The following is a 21,950-nucleotide window of genomic DNA, read 5'->3' on the forward strand; positions in this document are numbered from 1 at the left end:
AAAAAACGAGATAAATAAAAAAAAGCTGAACTCGAAATACGAACGAACAACAACAACAACAACAACAACAACAACAACAACAACATTAACGAACGAGAACCCAAACCAGAATCCACACAAACAAACAAAACAAAACAAAAAAAACAACAACAACCCCCCAAAACGCTAAAACACTGCATAACTAAACACGCCGGCAATACATACTCCTCCCTGCCTCTATGCCTGTTACTGATTCCGATTTGGACGAGTGAGTCGGCGCAGCAGGCGGTCCAAATACCTGGTGGTTGGGTTGTAACATCTCGGTGCCGCGCGGTGACTGACGGAGGGGGGTGGAAGGGAAGGAGGTGAAGAGAGGGAGAGGAGAGAGAGAGGGAGGTAGGTGAAGAAGGGGAGGACGTTGGGAGGAGAAAGAAAGGAAGATGAAGAGGAGAGAGGGAAGAGAAGCTGGGAGAGAATGAAGGAAGGAAGGGTAGGGGAGAAGAAAAGAAGAAATGGGGAGTGGTGACTGACGGAAGGGGAAGGGAGGGAGAGAGAGGGAGGGAAGGAGAGAGGGAGGAAGGTTAAGGAAAAGGAGAGGACGCTAGGAGGAAGGAGAGTGGGAGGGTGGAAGATGAAGAGGAGGACGATATTGGGAGTTTAGGAGAGTGGGAAGGGAGGCTGGGAGAGAGGGAAGGAAGAGAGGGTAGATTAAGAGAGATTTATAGATGGAAAGAAAGTAGCAGAGGACAAGAGGAAGAAAGGGGAGGATAAGAGGAGAATGATGACAGGGAAGGAAGAGACGGAGAGGAGGAGGAGGAGGAAGGGAGGTATATATATAAAGATAAGGAAGGGAAAGATAGGAGAAGGAGGATGGGAACGATAAGGAAGGGGGAGAAAAAGAGGTGATGATATGGAAAGGTAAAAAGGAGGTATAAGGAGGGTAAAGAAGGAGGAAAGGAACATGTCAGAAGGGAAGGGAAAATAGGAGAGAAGGAAACGAAAGAGCGATGTTGAGAGGAATAGTAGAAAGGAGTTGTTGGGGGGTAAGAAGAGAAGGGAAACCGAGGGAAAAGAAAGAAGAGGAGAAGGAAAGGGGGAGAAGAGAAGTTTGCAAGAAGAAAATAACGAAGTAACGAAGAGAGAGAGAGAGAGAGAGAGAGAGAGAGAGAGAGAGAGAGAGAGAGAGAGAGAGAGAGAGAGAGAGAGAGAGAGAGAGAGAGAGAGAGAAGAGGAAGCTGGAGGAAAAAGGGAGAGAGGCAAAGAGGACTAGAGGGAAATGAAGGGAGAGCTTAGGCAAGGATTCGGGAGATATTGAGAGAGGGAAAGAAGTGTAGCTTAGGAGGGAGGGAGGGAGGGAGGGAGGTAAGGAGATACTGAAAGGATGAGAGGGATGATGTGGAAGGGTTTGGTGGGCGATATTTTGGGGGTTAGGAGAGAGGAAGGACTGGAAGGAGTGCAGCTTATAGAAAGGGAGGGAGGAAGGAAGGAAGGAAGGAAGGAAGGAAGGAAGGAAGTAAAGGAATAGATGTGGATGTGTGTTAAGAGGGTGAAGAAGGAGGTAAATCATATGAACAGAGACAAATGAAGGAGTGTATAGCTTAGAAAGGAGGGAAGTAAGGAAGAGAAATGGAGGGAAATAAGAAACACAAGAACATGATGGAGTTTAATTAAGAAAAGCAGGGAGGCAGGGAGAAGCAAAGTACGGAGGTAAAGAAGCGTTAAGAGGGATAGAAGCAAAGGAAGGAGGGTAGTTTAGGAACGCAGGGAGACATGGAGGAAGCAAAGACGGAGGTAAGGATGAGCAAGGGAAGGAGGGAGGCAGGGAGGTAGCAAAGACGGAGGCAAAAAGGAAGAGGAATGGAGGAAAAGGGAGGTGTGTAATATAAGGAAGGAAGAAGGGAGGAAAGGAAGGAAAGAAAGGAGTATAGAGAGAAAGGGAGGAGTATTATAAGAAGCAAGAAGGGAGGAAAGGAAGGAGGAAAAGATGTATTGAGAGGAATAGAGGCAAAAGGCTAGTTGGAGGTGTGTAGCAGAGAGAGAGAGAGAGAGAGAGAGAGAGAGAGAGGCAGCTACGTGACTGATGCCGGGTTAGTGAAAGAGACACGTTCCTTCACTTTCCTTCAATATATCTTCATTATTTTCTCCTCCTGAACGCCTCTGCCTCGGTACACCACGCCACGATTCTCTCTCTCTCTCTCTCTCTCTCCTCCTTTCCTACACTCTTGGCGCGCGCACACACACACACACACACACACACACACACAGGTAGGTCTAATTAGTGTTTACCTCATTACCACACGTTTATAACAAGGGAAGAGGAAGACAAAAAGGGAAAAAAAAAAGAAAATTAACAAATGATGAAAGACTATACGAATGCAAAAGCAGAAGAAGCAATTTACTTTTATATATTCAGAAAAAAATACACAGAAATATGTACAGAAGAATATGATCACGCGCGCAGTAGCAAAAAAAAAAAAAAAAGTGTGTGTGTGTGTGTGTGTGTGTGTGTGTGTGTGTGTGTGTGTGTGTGTGTGTGTGTTTCGTTGCTTTGTAATTATAATTGCTTACATGCATGTGTGCCAGAGAGAGAGAGAGAGAGAGAGAGAGAGAGAGAGAGAGACGGACACACAAACAAAAATATGTGTGTGTGTGTGTGTGTGTGTGTGTGTGTGTGTGTGTGTGTGCTTGGGCCGAGGCTGCGTTGCCCCGGAAAACAGCTGTTGTGGCGGACGAGTCTGTTGGTCAGCCTGACGGCGACCGCGGAGCTCAGTGCGCCCTTGGGTGAGAGAGAGAGAGAGAGAGAGAGAGAGAGAGAGAGAGAGAGAGAGAGAGAGAGAGAGAGAGAGAGAGAGAGAGAGAGAGAGAGAGAGAGAGAGAGAGAGAGAGAGAGAGAGAGAGAGAGAGAGAGAGAGAGAGAGAGAGAGAGAGAGAGAGAGAGAGCAAACATATTTTTAGTCTTCTTATTAACATCATTATTGTTGTTGTTGTTATCATTGTTATGTTCTGCATGCAAAAGAGACATGACTAACATTGACACTTTAAAGAGACAGACAGTGACAGGCAGATACAAACAACCACCCACAGCTATACCCCACCTTACTTAATTAAACAAGCACGCTCCGTCGTCGAGAAAGGCAACTTTTAATCAGATGCAACAAAGGTTATTGCCTGCCACTCTAGCAAGGCGTAAAGAAACTAGAAGGAACCATTGCCCTTGACCGCCAACACAAAGAATTATATGTGTATGTGTTAAGAGGTAGTAGGCAGACTTATAATGACCCTGTATACTTATGATGATCCTGTACCTACCTGCCTAATTTTCTTTCAGGTGTGTATGGCGAGTGCATGGAGGGACAGATAATTTGACGTCCTCACTAACATTGCCCTTGACCGCCAACACAAAGATTTATATGTATTAGAGTATGTGTTAAGAGTTAGTGTGTAAACTTATAATGACCCTGTATACTCACCTGCCTAATTTTCTTTCAGGTGTGTATGGCGAGTGCATGGAGGGACAGATAATTTGACGTCCTCGCAAACATAGTAAGTGAAAAGAACTGTATGTCTCTGTAACTAATAACAAAACAATTAGCAACGAAATTCTGAAAAAGAGATCTTAGTTTGTCCTTATTCTTTACTTCTCATCTTTCTTATTTTTCACTTCTCTCCGCTGTAGCATTCTCGTGTTAAGTGGTACAGGAAATTTTCTAACCAAGCGAAGTAATGGGAAAGTGACGCTGTTTATGTTGTTATGACCGGAATGAGTGACTTGTAGACAATATATTTTTACTTCCCCGTTGTAGGCTTGTCTTAAGTGGTACAGGAAATTTTCTAACCAAGCGAAGTAAGTGGAGATTGACGCTGTTGTTATGACCGGTAGACAATATATTTTTACTTCTCCGTTGTAGGCTTATTAAGTAGTACAGGATGTTTTCTTATAGCAAGGAGGGTAAGCGGGAACTGACGGCGTTTTATGTTGTTATGACGGGAAGGAGTGACAGGGGTGCGTGAATTGTGGACAATATATTCGCGACGGGGGGGAGGCGTCGCGTCCTGGTGGTGGTGTCGCTGCGCCATGCTTTCCTGGTAGCTTACGATGTTGGTCGGGAGGAGGAACAGGAAGATGAGAAAATAGGCGGAAATAGTTTTGTTTTTGCCTGCCAGGGATGGAGGAGGAGTGAATTGTAGACTAGTAGGGCGTCTTCACACCTGTCATGCACACAAACACACACAAACAGACACAGACACACACAGGTAAACTTGAGGCGTGGAGGCATATGTTGTGTGTGTGTGTGTGTGTAGGGGGGGGGGAGTAGTGGAAATGTTAGCTTTGTATATCCTTACCTGTGAGTGATATGAATGAGTAATGAGTATGTATATGTGAAGAGATTATTCGTTCTCATGCACAGGTTATGTTATACTACACTTGAATGAGTGAATATGTGTGTGTGTGTGTGTGTGTGTGTGTGTGTGTGTGTGTGTGTGTGTGTGTGTAAGTTAGACATGGACAAGAGAGAGGTCGATATGATGTTATACCTGAGTTCTGCAAAGTAATAGTAGTAGTAGTAGTAGTAATAACAGCAGACTTCCTAATAGTAACGCCAATAGTAGTAGTAGTAGTAGTAGTAGTAGTAGTAGTAGCCAAGTAACGAGATGAAACAAATACCAATCGGCTTTCTCCGTCCCGCATATGGAAAGAAGGGGTTAAGTAATGGGCGGGTAGAGGCAGACGCAGCACTAAGTAACGGGCTGATCCCTTCCATTAGGCGGGTTTTGCTGTAGGTGTGTGTTGTCGCGGTGGCGGGAAACGGAGAAAACCAGCTTCGTCGTACCGGGAAGTGCAAGGGATGGGGAACTAGGCAGCTGAGAGGTTGTTAAGCGTAAGAATATCCCATAATTTATCTGTAGTTACCTGTGTTGTCTTGTGTAAGGATGTAGCAGTAAGAGATGACATGATAATCACCGCTGTTTTACCGATAGAGAAGTAGGCAGCGAAGAGGTTGTTAAGTAAGATTATCCCCTCGCTTATCTCTTATTAGTTATGTTTTCTTTTATAATATTGCAAAGGATAAGAGGTAACACGTTAATCACTGCCTTACCTGTGAGTGCACGTTAAGTAATAAGACAGGTAAGATTAAGTACAAGAATATCCTCTCGTTAATCCCTTCTTACCTGTGTTTTCTTGTATAAGCTTGTAGGGAAGAAGAGGTTACACGTTAATCACTTCTGCCTTACCTGTGAGTGCACGTTAAGTAAGAATGCAGGTAAGATTAAGTACAAAAACATCCCCTCGTTAATCCCTTCTTACCTGTGTTGTCTCGCATAAGGTAAGGGAGGAAAAGATAACATGGTAATCACTGCTCTGTTGTACCTATAAGTGTAAGGTATTAAGTTAGAAGACAGGTAAGATTAAGTGCAAAAACGTCCTCTCGTCAACCTCCTCTTACCTGTGTTTTCTCGTATAAGCTGAGGAAGGAAAAGGTAACATGCTAATCACTGCTCTGTTGTACCTGATTAGTATTAAGTAAAGAGACAGGTAGATTAGTGCAAATGCTTCCTCGTACCTGTAAGTGCAAGGTGTTGAGGAATAGGCAGGTAGGAAGTCATTAGGTGTAAGCATGTCCCCCCTCTACCTCTTTTAGCCACGTGTAAGGTTAAGAGGGAGCAAGTTAACCACCGCTCTTACACCGTTCCCAGCGTGTGTCCCGGCGACGTGTAATGTAGTAGCTAGTTGTAGGAAGGGGAGGGACCGGCGATGGGGGTGGAAGAGGGGGGTGGGGGGGTTGAGGGAAGGAGTAAGTATTTGTATGTAATGTTAGCTGTCGTGTTAGTAGTTAGTAGTACTTGAGCTTGGCGGTGGTAGTGGAGGTGGTGATGTTGGTAGGTGGTGATAGTGGTGGTAAGTGGAAGGCTGATGGTGGTAGCTGGTGGTAGAGGATGTAGTGGTGGTGGTGGTAGTGTTTATTAGTTGTGGTGGCGGTGATGATAGTGGTGGTGGTGGTGGTGGTGGTGATAGTGGTGGTAAGCTAAGGGATGATGGTGGTAGCTGGTTGTAGAGGATGCAGTGGTGGTTGGTGGGTAGGTAATGGAGATGGTAGTGGTTGTTAGTAGTGGTGGTTGTGATAGTAGTGGTGATGGTGGTAGGTGGTGATAAAGGTGGGTGGTTGGGTTGTATTTCTGATGCTTTTTATAGCTAGTTTTTCCTTTTTTTTTTAGTTAACAGGCAACACCCCTTTCTATTTTTCCCATGAATATTTAAACTCAAAGCAAAGCACTACAACAGACGCTTTACTAACCATGTGAGGAAGAGATCAATAGACGCAAAAAAGAAGATAGGCTACGTATGTTTATGGAGATTTTAGCATTAATAGATCTGAGAGAACGTAATTGTGGATGGGTGAATCATTAGGTAAAACGGTCGTGTGTGTGTGTGTGTGTGTGTGTGTGTGTGTGTGTGTGTAGGAGAATAGTTGACAAGTATGCGGACCTAACAGTCACCAAATGGGGGGTACAGACTTGGCGGAGGGACTTTTTAGGCAGCCATAGGAAAAGGAGGAGGAGGAGGAGTTGGTAATATTGACGGGTATAGGCTCGCTTGCTGGTGTGTAGGCGGCGTGAGGACGTGATAGCGGGGTGAAAAACGAGTCTCATCAATGTGTATAGCCTAGGTATCGTAAAAGTGTGTAGCCTACGTGTGAATGTATATGTATATCAATGAACGTTAGTGGGTTTTGAAAGCATATTGACGTTATTGGATTCGGATACGTGTGTGTGTGTGTGTGTGTGTGTGTGTGTGTGTGTGGTTATCAGTCCATTTCCAGCAGTTATAAGCAAACTCTCTCTCCCTTGCGCCGAGGTGAACTTGGGCTTTGTTAGTTCAGCTGTGTAGTGTATGTGCGCTCTCTCTCTCTCTCTCTCTCTCTCTCTCTCTCTCTCTCTCTCTCTCTCTCTCTCTCTCTTTCTTTCCTTTTCTTTCCTTTTCTGTCATTTTTTTCATCTTTTCCTTCTTTTCTCTCTCTCTCTCTCTCTCTCTCTCTCTCTCTCTCTCTCTCTCTCTCTCATTTTCTTTCATTCCTTTCCTTTCATTTTTGTTCATTTTCCTTTTCTTTCTTTTTCTTTCATTCTTTTCCTTCTTTCCTCCTTTTCCTTCCTTTCTCTTCTCTCTTCTTTCTTCTCTCTCTCTCTCTCTCTCTCTCTCTCTCTCTCTCTCCCCTCGGTATTCGTCATTAGGCAGCCAGAAAGCATATCGCCTCTAGCAGTAACGTGAGAACTGTTAGTGTTCGTATGTATGTTCCATTCTGCACGACATTACGCTGTTAATACGAGAACGTTATCACTTGTAGAACGCGATCCGCTTCCTGTCATACGTATTTGTCTATCATTTCCTTCCAACTCTTTCTCCTCCTCCTCCTCCTTCTTCTTCTTCTTCTTGTTCCTCATCCTGATTATTTTTTACGTCATCTTCCCTCCTCTTTATCTTCTACTGCCTCCTCCTCTTCTTCTTCCCTTTTTTTCTGCTTCCTGCTCCTCCTCCTCTACTTCTACTAATCTGCTTTCTTCTCCATCTTCACTATCATCTTTTTTCTTCTACCATCTACTCCTCCACTGCCTCTCTCCGTCTCCTCTATCTCCTCCTTTCTCCTTCTCCTCTACTACAGTTTCGTCCTTACTATAATTTACTCTACTTCTTACTACAATAAAAAGTCACTACCACCACCACCACCACCACCATCATCATCATCATCATCATCATCATCATCATCGCCATAAATGATAACAACAGAAGCGCCACGACTTTTTTGCTCTGGTATTTATTTTTTTCCTATAATTATGAGATTACCCGATGCAGAGAGAGAGAGAGAGAGAGAGAGAGAGAGAGAATCCCCATGATATTGCAATCCTAAGCTGCTCATCAAATTTTCTGCTGAGGGCGAGGGATTAAAGAGGACATGAGAGGGGAATCGAGGAGGAGGAGGAGGAGGAGGAGGAGGAGCAGGGGAAGAGAGTGAAGAGAGATAAAGGAAACGTCAGGAGAGTGAAGTGAGTCATAGGAGGGAGGAGGAAATGAGAAAGAAGTGGAGTAAAGAGAAAGGAAGGAATAGAAGGAGAAAGGACGCGTGAAAGGAGTAAGGGGAGGAAGGAGGAAGGATCAGTGAGGTAAAGGAGAGAGAGAAGGGAGGAGGAGGAGACGCGAAAGCTATGGAGGAAAGAGGCAAGGAGGAGGAGAAGAGATGAACACGTAAAAAAAGTTAGGAAAGGAATGAACAAAATCTAATTATAACAAGTCTGTTCACGCGCAGGTGTGGCAGAAGAGGTGACGTCATATTGCCTCAGTGGGTTCGATGACAGAAAACGGAGTAACTGATGGATGACTTGTATTTTTTTATAATTAGATTTTGGGAAAGAAACAGGAGAAAAAATACAGCTAGTGAAAAGAGAAGGGAAAAGGAGACTAGAAAGAAGTGAAGGAAAAAGAGAAAGAAAGAAAGAAAGAGGCAGAGTAAGAGAGCGGAAGAGCACATAAAGAGAGTAAGGGGAAGGAGATAAAAGACAAAGTAGGAGCGTAAAGAGAGGAGAAAGGAGGACAGGGAATGTGAGGACAGTCTGGGTGCAAAAAGAGGAGGAGGAGGAGGAGGAGGACGACGACGACGGCGGGAGGAATTTGAAAGGATGGATAAGGAAGGAGTTTTTTTTAATTAGAAAGGAAGTGAGAGTGGAGGAGGTGGAGGAGGAGGAAAGAAGATAAGAGAAAAAAAATATCGTGAAGCAGATCTTTGTCCAAGGACGCTGTGATCCCCCCCCCCCCCCCTCTCGCTCTCGCTCTCTCCCCCCCGAAGCATTCCACCAGATCTCGAGACCTTGAAGACGAAGCTGATAAGTAATCCAGTTTAGGCGACACGCACACACACACACACACACACACACACACACACACACACACACACACACACACACACACTTTTTCTTTCCCTCATCTTTTCTTTCCTGTCTGATCCGTCTTGTTTAGCCGCGTGGGAAATGCCTTAATGATGACGATGATGATAGTGGTGATGGAATGGTGATGATGGTGGTGGTGGTGTTTTCTTTAGTCCTTAACGATGCTTGTTCAGTGTGAATGAGTGTGTGTGTGTGTGTGTGGGGGGGGGGGGGTGCCTGTGTTCCTCTCCTCTTCTGTGTGTGTGTGTGTGTGTGTGTGTGTGTGTGTGTGATGAAACGGAGTTGCTTGCTTTACTACAACACAACGACCTTCACTGCCATGACAACGGGGAAGGAAAAAAAAAAAAGATACGGAAGACTATAATCAATGAAGAGAGAAAAAAAGTGCAATTTGCAGTGTCTTGAAGCCGAGCAGTGACCTTCAGAGACGCTTGTTTGGGCGCTCATCCTGCACCCTCGTCTGGTTCTCACTCAATTATGGAATGGGAAGAAAGAATGAATGAATGAATGAATGAAGGAAGGAAGGGAGGATAGAAAAAAGGAAGGAAGGAAGAGAAGAGAGAAAGAAAGAGAAGAAAATATGAAGTAGAGATGTACCGATGTGCCGTTATCATCATGCACTCAGCTGCGATTATTATTTTTTTTCTATTAGCGCGATAAAACACCGTCACGGAATGCTTGTGTGTACACCTGCCTTCCTGAGTGTGTGTGTGTGTGTGTGTGTGTGTGTGTGTGTGTGTGTGTTCGTGTGTGTGTATGTGCTTTCTTTCTGATTCCTCTGATTTTCTTTCTTTGTTTTCATTTCGTGTTTTTAATGTGAAGGTTTTATCGGATTTTTGTTTTTATGGTTGAAGTGATGTTGCGTGAGAGAGAGAGAGAGAGAGAGAGAGAGAGAGAGAGAGAGAGAGAGAGAGAGAGAGAGAGAGAGAGACACAGACAGACACAGACAGACACACAAATAGACAGACCCACAAACAGACACAAACAGACAGACAGAGAGACAGACACAATCAGACACAGACAGGGACAGGGACAGACAGAGACAGGGACAGACAAAGACAGGGACAGACAAAGACAGGCAGACAGAAACCCACACAGAGACAGACAAAAAGACAGACAGATAGGGGGACAGAAACAGAAACATAAAAACAGGTCCGGCTGAGTGCATGTCTGAGCCGGTATAGTCGTTTTCTTCAGGTGACAAAAATCCCACCTGAGTCTACACCTGAGCCCCTTTAAAACACAGGTAAGAGGGGTCGGTGATGGGGCAGGAACGAGACCCACCTGTGCAGCCACTTCCTCCCACCTCGCATTCCCACGCTCCCTTCCACCTGCCTCCACCTACCTTGCCCTTACTTCCTTCTCCTCTCCTCCACTTTGTCTCATCCTTGTCTCACCTTTCTCCCTCTTGTTCAGTTTCCCTTCCTTCTTCTCTCTTCTTCCTCTCATGCTACGAGCAGTCCGTCACACTAAAGAAGGCAGTCAGTAGCAATTCTTATAGGCTTGCGATGTTCTTTTGTTTACGTTTTCGACTTGCGTGTTCCCAAGACTTTATTAGGCTATTATTGTTACGTATTAGGCTATTTTTATTATTAGGCTCTTCTTATTAGTCTTTTTTTCTTCTATATTCTTATTCGTTGCCTTTCTTTTTTTTTCCTTATTCTCCTTCTTCGTCATTTTCTTCTTCTTCTTTCTTCTTCTTATTCGTTGTCTTTCTTCTTTCTTTCTTCTTATTCTTATTATTATTTTAGGCTGCAAGATAAAAATTAAAAGCCACGTCACTGAAAAAAAAATTATACTGAGCAGTCACTCACGCCAAAGAAGGCAGTGCTTCCAACATTGCTTACTTGTTGGAAATCATGCGAAATCACTTTACATTTTTTTTACATTATAATATTCCACAGCTTTTAAGTCTGCCAAGAAAGGAACGCCACGTCACTGACAGAGAAATAGTGCGTGGCTAGATGACAATGCTTGCTTAAGGGGCATATGATTTCTGGTATTTTAATTTCAACATTGCATAATTAGTCCGGAGTATGTCTAGAGGAACATCCGAATCCTCTGCACTCCACTTAACTCGCTCTCACTTCCCTCTCCTCCACTTTGTCTCATCCTTCTCTCACCTTTCTCCCTCACATTCAGTTTCCCTTCCTCCTTCTCTCTTCTCCCTCTCCTTTTGTCTCTCACTCTCTGCCTTATTCTCTTCCCACCTTTCTCTCCCACTATTGCTACTTTTCTTCCTGCCTTTTCTCCCTCCCTCTCTCTCACTCCCCAAAAGACAGAACTTGCTTTGAATTCAGCTGTATGTTTATTTATTTATTGTTTTATTGTTCCAAGGTGTTTTAATCCTTTAACCTGGTAGCAGCGGGGATCATGTTTCTTAATGGTCCCTCTAAGCGAGAAAAATGAGAAAAAATCATCCCTCACACAAACCATTTCATAATATATATCAAAGCATTTATGATCAGATTATGTAACATCTATTTTGGGGGGTTTATATCATGGCACAAATTTGGCCCGTCGCTGCTACACGGTAAAGCCACAAATTTGGGCCGTCGCTGCTACACGGTACAGCCACAAATTTGGGCCGTCGCTGCTACCGGGTTAAGTTTGCCAGGCAACGAGAAGTCCAATACATAGAAGTAATACCATAGAAGATACTACAGGCTTTCAATACGCATATGTCTTTTTTATTTATCCATAATTTTAACGTTCGATAGTATTTAGTTCACAGTCTGGCAAGTAAGGAAACACATACATGGAATTAATGCCAAAGAAGATACTACTTTCTTTTAAATGGTTATACGTTTATCATCCATTTCTTTATTTGCTGTTGATAATCGTAAGTTTTGATGTTACAAGAGTTTAGTTCACACTCCGCTAAGCAAGGAAAGCCGGGTCCTCTATACAGAAGTCATACCAAAGAAGATTTTTTTTACAACAAAGGAGACAGCTTGAGGGCACAAAAAAGGAAACTATAATTAAAAAAGCCCGCTACTCGCTGCTCCTAAAAAAAAAAAAGAATCAAAAGAGGTGGCCGAAAGAGAGGTCAATTTCGGGAGGAGACTACTTTTTAGATACTACTGCGTGCTTTAACTAGTCAGGCGTTTACTATTCACCTGTAGTATTAACGTTCCGAAGCGCTTACTCCACTACATCAGGTAAATAAATGAACACTCGCTGACAAAGAGACACCGCGGCTGAAAGTTGAACGTGACTCTCTCGTTTTATTTTTTCCAGGAAGCGTTTCTTGTGATGAACTTAATGACGGTTCCCTGAGTGCGGGCGTGCATTGTTCCGGCTTAATGAGTACTGGAGGATGATAAAAAACAAAGGCCAAAGCGATGATTAGCGTAAAAGTGTCGTTGTCTTAGCAGTACTCGATTTCGTCATTTTTAAGCCCATGTCTCATTACGGATAGTGACTTAAAATCTCTCTCTCGGGTATTTGCTGTCGAGATGAGGGATAAAGTTATGTAGTAGTAGTAGTAGTAGTAGTAGTAGTTGTTTTTTTAAGTAGGTTGGATGTTAGGGATAAACAGGGACACTGGACAAAAAACTAAATATCTAAATAAAAAAGTGTGTGTGTGTGTGTGTGTGTGTGTGTGTGTGTGTGTGTGTGTGTTACTCGCAAACTATCACCACGTACAGGCAATAAATTTAGTAATTCTCTCTCTCTCCTCTCCTCTCCTCTCTCCTTTCCTCTCCTCTCCTCTCCTCTCCTCTCCCCTTCCCTTCCCTTCCCTTCCCTTCCCTTCCCTCCCTCTCCCCCTTCACCACAGTTACTCTCAATACGGTAACAGTTTTCCACGGAACAAAAGAAAATAAAAAGAGCAGCAATAAAAAAAATAAAAAAAACGAGTCTGCAAGTCACACCTGCTTCGTGCAATGGGGCGGAGGTGCGTGCGTGAAAGTAGTCGGGGGTGGAGCGGTGTGGAGGGGTGGGGTGGAAAGGGGAGAGGTAGATGGCGGAAGTTTTGTATGAAGAGGCTGGAAAGAGGTAAAGGTGGGTGGGTGGATAGGTGGAGGGGGTAAAGGTGGGTGGGTGGATAGGTGGAGGAATGGCGAGAGGAGGTGAAAGGAGATGTTTATGGGGTAGGCGTGGATGTGTGTGGGTGGGTGTGGATGAGTGGGTGGGTGGGTGAGTGGGTGTGGGTGGATTGAGGGGCAAGGAGGAGACAGAACATAAGATAGGAGAAGAGTGAAGGAGAGGTTAAGGGCAAGGATAACCAGGGAAGAGGAGGAGGATGAGGAGGAGGAGGAGGAGGAGTAGGAGGAGTAGGAGGAGGAGGAGGAGGGGAAGAGTTTACCGCACGTGTTTGCTGATGAGGATTGACTTGACAAGGAGGTGGTTGTGGAGGTGGAGGAGGAGGAGGAGGAGGAGGAGGAGGAGGAGGAGGAGGCGAATTACTTGATGACGGGAGATGAGTGGAGAATGATATGGAGGAGGGGAGGTGGTGAAGCAGCTGGTGGTTGGCTGGAGGAGGAGGAGGAGGAGGAGGAGGAAGAAGAGGAGAAGGTTGACAAGTGATGATATGTTGACATGGAACGGGAATGAGTCTAATTGGAAGAGGAGGAGGAGGAGGAGGAGGAGGAGGAGGAGGAGGAGGAGGAGGAGGAGGGCAGTGATACAGGAGAAGAAGAGGAGGCTGGGGATGATAACTGACATGGGTGAAGAGTAACAAGTTGAAGGAGAAGGAGGAGGAGGAGGGCAGTGATACAGGAGAAGAAGAGGAGGCTGGGGATGATAACTGACATGGGTGAAGAGTAACAAGTTGAAGGAGGAGGAAGAAGAAGAAGAAGAAGGAGAAATAGAAGAAGAAGAAGAAGAAGAAGAAGAAGAAGAAGAAGAAGAAGAAGAGAAGAAGAATGGGTATAATGATTTGGCGTGTGATTAGAACAAAGAAGAAGAAAGAAGAAGAAATACAAGAAGAAGAGAGAAGAAGAGAGAGAGAGAGAGAGATGGTGAGATGTGACTGAAATAGAGAATCTAATTAGAAAGAAGGAAAAAGAGAGAGAGAGAGAGAGAGAGGGTAGGGGGAATGAGTGCGGAATTTTCTCCTGATTTGATGGCATTGTTGAGGTTCCTGCGTCTGCATAATTTTCATCACGCATTTTATCATCTCATTTTTTTCCCTAATTATAATAAAAAAAATCCCGTTATTGCGAATATTTTGAGGAGGAATATTAGTTTTCATGAATGACTGTGTTTTATGAGATTTTTTCGAGTAGTTTTTGTTGTTATTTTTTGTTCTTTTTTTGTTTATTCAGATATACATTGGGTCGTCATTAGTTATTGATCAAGAATGTAGATAATGCTGATAAGTTTTATGTTGATTATTTTTATTAAGATGTTCATGTGGTCGTGAATCGTATGGAGTATGCATCTCACGTGTGTGTGTGTGTGTGTGTGTGTGTGGGTGGGTGGGGGGGGGGGGGGTTCCACTCACACAGCTATCCTGGACAGAGTGGAGTCTAAGGCTTTTCGTCTGATCAGCTCTCCTCCTCTTACTGATAGTCTTCTACCTTTCAAATTCCGCCGCCATGTTGTTTCTCTTTCTATCTTCTATTGATATTTTCACGCTGACTGCTCTTCTGAACTTGCCAACTGCATGCCTCCCCCCCTCCCGCGGACCTGCTGCACACGACTTTCTACTCAAGCTCATCCCTTTACTGTCCAAATCCCTTACGCACGAGTTAACCAGCATCTTCACTCTTTCATCCCTCACGCTGGTAATCTCTGGAACAATCTCCCCTCATCTGTATTTCCTTCTGCCTACGACTTGAACTCTTTCAAGAAGAATGTATCAAGACACCTCTCCTCCCGTAATTGACCTGTCTTTCGGCCACCTCTTTGGATTCTCTACAGGAGCAGCGAGTAGCGGGCTTTTTTTTTTATTATTGTTTCCTTTTTTTGTGCCCTTGTGGTGTCTCCTTTGCTGCAAAAAAAAATAATAATAATGAGGTTGCATAACAGGCTCATATAATTGTGTGCACGCCGAGAAAATATTTATGAAAGTAACACAATACAAGACCGAGCAGACGGGAAAAAAGAATACATAAAAGCTTAGTTTGTAAAGAAATAAAAAATAATTCATAAAAGAAGACTTAAGAATATTTTTTTTTGGGTATTATCTTTCGTATCATCCACGTTGCTGTGTTCACTTTTTCGTCAATGTCTTTTCAGTCATTTTCTACTTTCTTTTTTCCTGCTGGTTTGCTTTTGATAAATTCCCCCAACATTTTTTTTTGATAACTTCCTATTTATATTTTCGTAATTTTCTTCGTCATTATCTTCGTCTTGGCTACTTAACCGTCTCCACTACCTTGGCAATGTTTCCTTTCCTCATTTTATTTTCCCTGTTAGTTTTCCTTTGATATATTCCTCAACATTGTATTTTATTACTTTCCTGTTTTCATCTTAGTAATTTTCTTAATTTCGTAGGTTTGTGACACCCACGCTCACTCATCTGTTCTTCATCTCTTAACTTCTTTTCCTTTTTTCTCCTCTTCCTCTTTTCCTCTTCTCCTATCCCTTTTCCTCCTATCTCGTCTTCCTCTTGTCCTTCTCCTCTTCTCCCATCCCTTTCCTCAACTTCTTTTCCTTTTTCTCCTCTTCCTCTTTTCCTTTTCCTCTTCTATCCCGTTTCCTCCTTGTTCCTGTTCTTTTTCCTCCTCTTCTCCTTAACAAACACACGACCCCCCCTCCCCCCCATTATAAAAAAAAAAAGTTAACTGTCTTTCATCTCCCTTCTTGTCATCTCTCTGCTTTATTTCTTTATTCTCTTATATTTTTTCCCTTCCAGTTTTTTCCATCTCCTCGAATGACCTCCTTTCCATCCTCTCAAGAGTCTCTTCAACTATGGCTCGTCTTTCTTTCAACTTTTATTACTATATCTTGAAGCATTTTTTTATCTTCATTTTTGCCCCCTCGTCATCTTCCCTTTTTCCTTTTTACATTCTCCTATTCCATTTATTTTTCCTATTTTTATTCTATTTCATCCATTCTTCCTTTTTTTCATTCTCCTATTTTCCTGTTCCATTCATTCTCCCTATTTTAATTCTGTTCCATTCATTTTTCCTTTTAAATTCTCCTATTCCGATTATTTCTCCGATTTTTATTCTCCTATTTCATTTATTTTTCCTTTTTTCATTCTCCTATTTTCCTGTCCTATTCATTCTTCCTATTTTCATTGTTCCATTCATTTTTCCTTTTAAATTCTCCTATTCCGATTATTTCTCCGATTTTTATTCTCCTATTTCATTTATTTTTCCTTTTTTTCATTCTTCTATTTTCCTGTCTCATTCATTCTTTCTATTTTCATTGTTCCATTAATTTTTCCTTTTTACATTCTCCTATTCCAATTATTTTTCCTATTTTCAAACTCCTATTCCATCCATTCTACCATTTTTTCATTCTCCTATTTTCCTGTCCCATCCATTCCTCCTATTTTCATTTACCTATTACATACATTTTTCCTATTTTCATCCCTAGTCTCCTTCTATGGTTTCCTCCTTCATCATCACCTCATCAAACACCTCAAGTAATGATCAACTCACGTCATTGTCGCCTCAACTCAAACTGCTCTAACTCTTCTTTTTCCCCTTCGCTTTAATTGCTTACGATTCGGAATATTTTTTTTCGCTTCCTGCTTTCCTCCCTCGCTCCGCCCGGCCGCCTCACCTGTTCAACGTGACGCCGCTTTCCTGTTGATGGCCTCAGCTCAGGTGTGTCTGCAAATGAATCAGTTTACCTGCGTTTTTATTTACTCATTTTTTTTGCGCTCTTTCCTCCTTCCCCTCCAGCACTTCACCTCGCTCTCTCCCTCTCTCTCTCCGTCTCTCTCCCTTTCTAATTTATTTTTATTCGTACGAACCGTTTGTGTTTTATTGTTTTGTTTTTGTTTTCATGTGTGTGTGTTTGTGTGTGTGTTCCTTTATGAGTGTCTTTCTCTGTTTGTGTATGTCTGTTTGTTGCTGTCCGCTGGCATGTCTGTCTGTCTGTCTGTTTGTCTGTCTGTCATTCCCTCCACCTTATTATTCCTCCCCGCTATTGTGCTCTGTCTGTTTATCTGTCAGTCTGTCTCTTCAGTTGTTTGTGTTTGTCTACCTCTTGTCTGGGTGTAGGTATGTAATGTGTGTATGTATGTATGTATGTATAGGTTTGTATTACGATCGTACGGAAGCACCTGTGTGTATGTATGTATATTTGTGTTATGTATGTGTACGGATCCATCTGCTTGTATGTATGTATTTATGTATGTATGTATGTATGTGGATTCGTTCCTAGTCCCGTCGCTCTCTCCTCGCCTTCCTTCCTTCCTTCCGCCCTCCTTCCCGTCTGTCGGTGGTCGCGGGCGGGTGGTCGCCGCCCACCTGCCTCTCCTCCCGCCGTGTCCGCCCATCTGCCGCCTCACACACTTACCTACTTTCTCGTCACTCACGCATCTGCCGCTTCGTCACCCCCAACGGCCAATCACCACGCTCTCCACGCCGCCGCTAACCAATCATAACCCAGATACTCGCCGGCGCCGCGTTGCCACTGGCCGAGAGAGCACAGCGTCGGACTTGAGGCACACCGAACGGCTGCAATTGCGGGGAAGTCGAACTGAGGTGAAGAGCCGTCCGTGTGGTCAGTCGTCCTGCAGCCGCGGCCCCAGCACCACCCCAGCAGAAGCAGCACCAGCAGTAGTAGCAGCAGCACCTCGGCCCCCTCATAGTTACGCCTGGACTTGCTCTCTCCCTCTCTCCCCCTCTGGTGCCGCCCCGCCCTAGTGAGCTATTAATTAAGACTTACCTGAGCTGACTTACCTGACCGCGAGTGCCTTAGAGGAACCGACAGACTCCCCGACCCGTTTACCGTTAAGTGATTGGATACTCTTTGTCTTGCGTCGTCGTCGCCGTCTTCAGCGTCACCACCGCAGCCATGAGGGAATACTACTCAATGGTATGTTTTTTTTATTGTTTTTTGTTCTTTTTCTGTGGGGTTTATAATGTGTGTGTGTGTGTGTGTGTGTGTGTGTGTGTGTGTGTGTGTGTGTGTGTGTGTGTGTGTGTGTGTGTGTCTCTTTCTCTCTCTCTCTCTCTCTCTCTCTCTCTCTCTCTCTCTCTCTCTCTCTCTCTCTCTCTCTCTCTCTCTCTCTCTCTCTCTCTCTCTCTCTCTCTCTCTCTCTCTCTCTCTCTCTCTCTCTCTCTCTCTTTCTCACGGTCCTTTAAATTCTCCTCCGTTTCCGTCCTCCGCTTTTTTCCTCTCTCTCTCCCCTTCCTTTCCCTCCCTCCTTGCCTCCCCCGCTTCCTTCCGTCCCTCTCTTTACCCTTCTCCCACATCCGTTCACCTTCCCCTCCTTCCCTTTTTCTTCACCCCTTTCATGTTCCAGCACTCACTCCTACACTCCTCACTGCACTTTTCAACGTCACTCTTTTTCCCTTCCTCTTCTCTCCCTTTTCTCTCCCTCCAGCTGTCTCATTTCGTTTCTCTTCTCCATTGTTTTCTCTCTCCGCCTCATCAACTCCAGAAATGGCAGGTGATTTGAAGATGATGTGGATGGTAATGATGTTGATAATGATAATATGGAAGGAGCGAATTTCCTCATTAGTCTCTTCTATGCAGCGAATTTTGATGTTAATTGTGTTCGTGATTATATAGGTCGATACATACATACATACATACATACATATACTCACATAACCCGAAATTGATCTCTCTTTTGGCCACTCCTGTATATGGGCAGTGATAAGCGTTTTTTTTTCTTTTTTCAATTATCTTTTTCCCCTTTAGCTGCTTCCTTTACTGTAACAAACAAACAAACAGAGATACTAAGCAGGTACTTGGGTTACACGTTATCAAGTCTCAGAAAGAGTATGACTGATGAATCGTGATAACTAACATTGCTTTAATCTTCACGCTGTCACATTTATCTTCCTTTTTTTTTTCCTGCATGTTTTATAGCTCATGTCAGACCTTCCTCGGCTCTTTGACATGCGTTTATCTGCAAGTCCTCTGCTATCTACGCTTTTTTTTTTTTACCTGCTATTATGTAAAGTCTTCCTTGCTACCACGACACATCTTGAAACCCTCTGTTATATTTTATCTTTGTTTATTTTTATTGTTTGTTCGTTTTTTTTTTTTGTTGCCCTGTCTGTTCACTTAATGTCTTCCTCCTCACCAATTTCTGTTATATGTTATCACCAATTTCTGTTATGTTATCTTTATTTTTATATTTTATTTATTTTATTTATTTACTTTTCTGTTGCTCTGTCTGTTTTACTCAATGTTTTCTTCCTCACTAATTGACTCTGATCTATCTAGGAATCGTCTGTTAAGTGTCTTCATTTTCTTTTCTTTTTTTCTTTTTTAATATCTTCAGTTCACGTCAAGTTCTTTTCTCGCTACGACACTTTCTGATTTATTTTGGAGTTCTCTTTTATGTTCTTCGTTTTCCGGTTTTCGCTTCAACCTGTTCAGTTAATGTCAAGTCTCCCTCACCACTCGACGCTTTTATCTCGAAATCCTCCATTATATATTATCTTCATTTTCTACTTTTTTATATCAGTTTTTTTTATATATATATCTCTAGTTTTTATAGTTTTTTACTCTTTATATTTCTCTTTAGTTAATGTTAAGTCGTTTTCACCACTCGAAACTTTATCTATTATCTTCATTTTCTATTTTTTTACATCAATTTTTTTTATATATATCTTTAGTTTTTATTGTTTTTTTACTCTTTATATTTCTCTTTAGTTAATGTTAAGTCGTTTCCATCACTCGAAACTTTAATTTATCTATTATCTTCATTTTCTATTTTTTTACATCAATTTTTTTTATATATATCTTTAGTTTTTATTGTTTTTTTACATCAATTTTTTTTATATATCTCTTAGTTTTTATTGTTTTTTTTTCTTTCTTTATTTACTTTTTTGTTTAATGTAGTCGTCCTCTTTTCACTCTCACTTTATTCTCGAATCCTCTATTTTTTTTTTTCTTTTTTTTTTTTTTTTTACATCTTTAAAGTCTTCTCTCATCTTTCTCATCATCTTCATCTCTTCTTTACTTTTTTTTTCTTTTTCCTATCTGTTTAGTTCATGTCAAAGTCTTCTTCGCCACTTGAATCTCCTCTTCTATATCTCACTGTTCTTTTTCCTATCTGTTTAGTTCATGTCAAAGTCTTCTTCGCCACTTGAATCTTCTCTTCTATATCTTTCTTTTCCTTTCCCATCTGTTTAGTACATGTCAAAGTCTTCCTCATCGCCGTCCGTCTCGCCTCAAAGGAAATGTCGTCTATACACCTCGGTCTCGCCTCGCTGCCCTCGTCCCCCAAGTGACTCACCTGAAAGTATTATGAGAAAGCAAGGAACACAAGAATGAGAGTAAACCTGCTTGTAACGATACCCACCGTGACTCAACCAACCCCCTACCGACACCCACCCACCCGCTCACACACGGATACTCGCCCACGTAGTATATTAAAGCTGAGACGTATCCACAGGGAGTCATCAGAGAATCCACACCTCAGATTCTTTATTAAGCCATCTTGCCGTTTTCTCCGACGACTCCACCCACAAACACACCGATGTTATTAAAAAGCATAGAGGTGGAGGAGAGGATCCCACGCATCCACCCACACGTAGACACACAATAGGCCTGTTTTCACACCCCTCTGTTCTCCCACGCACCCACATTCACACCCACAGACCACATATACACACACCCTAGTAAAATAAATAGAATGAGGTTATAGAGAGATGTAGCACGAGACCCTCTGAGCCATCCACACTCATAACTTTTGTCTCTATAGGAACAGCGATTAGCGGGCTTTTTTAAACCTTTTTCTGTTGCCCTTGAGCTGTTTCTTTAGCTGTAAAAAAAACAAAAAAGGTCATCCATACCCCCACCCACTATAAGTCTGTCTTCCCTCCCCATTCATCCACTCACACACTCAAGCGCATAGTCTTAAAATAAAATAAAGTTATGTAAGGTTGTGTTGAGACCGTCCCAGTAACCTACTCATCCTCACCCACACCTATAATGAGTCTGTCTTCCCATCCATTTCTTTACCTATCCTTCAACCCACCCACCCACCCACACACACGCACACTCTCGCAAGACTGAAGTTATGCAAAGTTTAAGAGACCAGTAACCCACACTCACGCACCCACAGAGACATTGAACCTGCTTTGTCACCCACTCATCCACCCACTCATCCACCCACTCATTCACCCACTCACCTACACGCACACTCTCGTAAGACAGAAGTTATGCAAAGTTTAAGAGACCCACACTCACGCACCCACAGAGACATTGAACCTGCTCTGTCACCCACTCATCCACCCACCCACCCTCCCACCCTCTCCCTGTCTACCCACCTGCCTTCCTGTCTACATATGCATCCAGGCTCTTATTCAAAGCCAACAGGTGTTTGATCTTGCGTGGAAACTTGCTATTTGGAGAAAGTGTTCCATTTTACTGCGGCTTGAAGAGTTTGCATTGTGGTGTGAAAAGAGGGCGGTGTGGTTTTGTTGTTGTTGTTCCTGTTGTTGATGTTATTATTTGTGTGTCGTTCTGAGAAGAGGAAGGCGAGTTGTTGTTGGTATTATTATTATTATTATTATTATTATTATTATTATTATTATTATTATTATTATTATTATTATTATTATTATTATTATTATTTTTACAGCAGAGGAGTCAGATTCAAGGGCTTAAAAAAAGGAAACAAATGTGAAAAAAAGCCCGCTACTTGCTGGTCCTAAAAAGAGTTAGAGGAGTGGTCGAAAGATAGGTCAATTGTTGTTGTTGTTGTTAGTTCTCCTCCTTTGTTCATTCAGTCTTCTTTTCTCTCTCCTTTTCTCCTCTCTTTCCTTCCTCATTTTTTAACCGTAGTCTTTTCTCTCTTTTGCCTTCCCCAACCCTTCCTTTCCCCCACTTTCTTTTTTTTCTTTTATCTCCGAAATCTATGGCGCTGGTAGGCATTCATGAGGGGCAGTGGTGGTCAGTTCCCTTGTAACGACTCCACCCCCCTTTCTCTCTCTCTCTCT

The 21,950-nt window shown here is 42.9% G+C and overlaps 1 protein-coding gene across 2 annotated transcripts in view; it reads left to right on the top strand.

Annotated features, from left to right (window-relative positions):
* Positions 1-21,950, top strand: part of LOC127009209 (protein singed-like) — a 118,171-nt gene that overhangs the window by 33,331 nt on the left and 62,890 nt on the right. Inside the window, exon 1 of one of the 2 annotated variants that reach the window (XM_050882062.1) lies at positions 17,586-17,862. The exons of the other annotated variant lie outside the window; for it this stretch is intronic. Coding sequence (XP_050738019.1) covers positions 17,842-17,862 — 21 coding nt within the window. The 5' untranslated portion in view covers positions 17,586-17,841. Of the gene's footprint in view, positions 1-17,585; positions 17,863-21,950 lie in introns of those variants that run through there. 2 annotated transcript variants of the gene reach the window in all.

This window comes from Eriocheir sinensis, chromosome 40 (assembly GCF_024679095.1).
Source record: "Eriocheir sinensis breed Jianghai 21 chromosome 40, ASM2467909v1, whole genome shotgun sequence".
In the NCBI taxonomy this organism is placed as follows: domain Eukaryota; kingdom Metazoa; phylum Arthropoda; class Malacostraca; order Decapoda; family Varunidae; genus Eriocheir; species Eriocheir sinensis.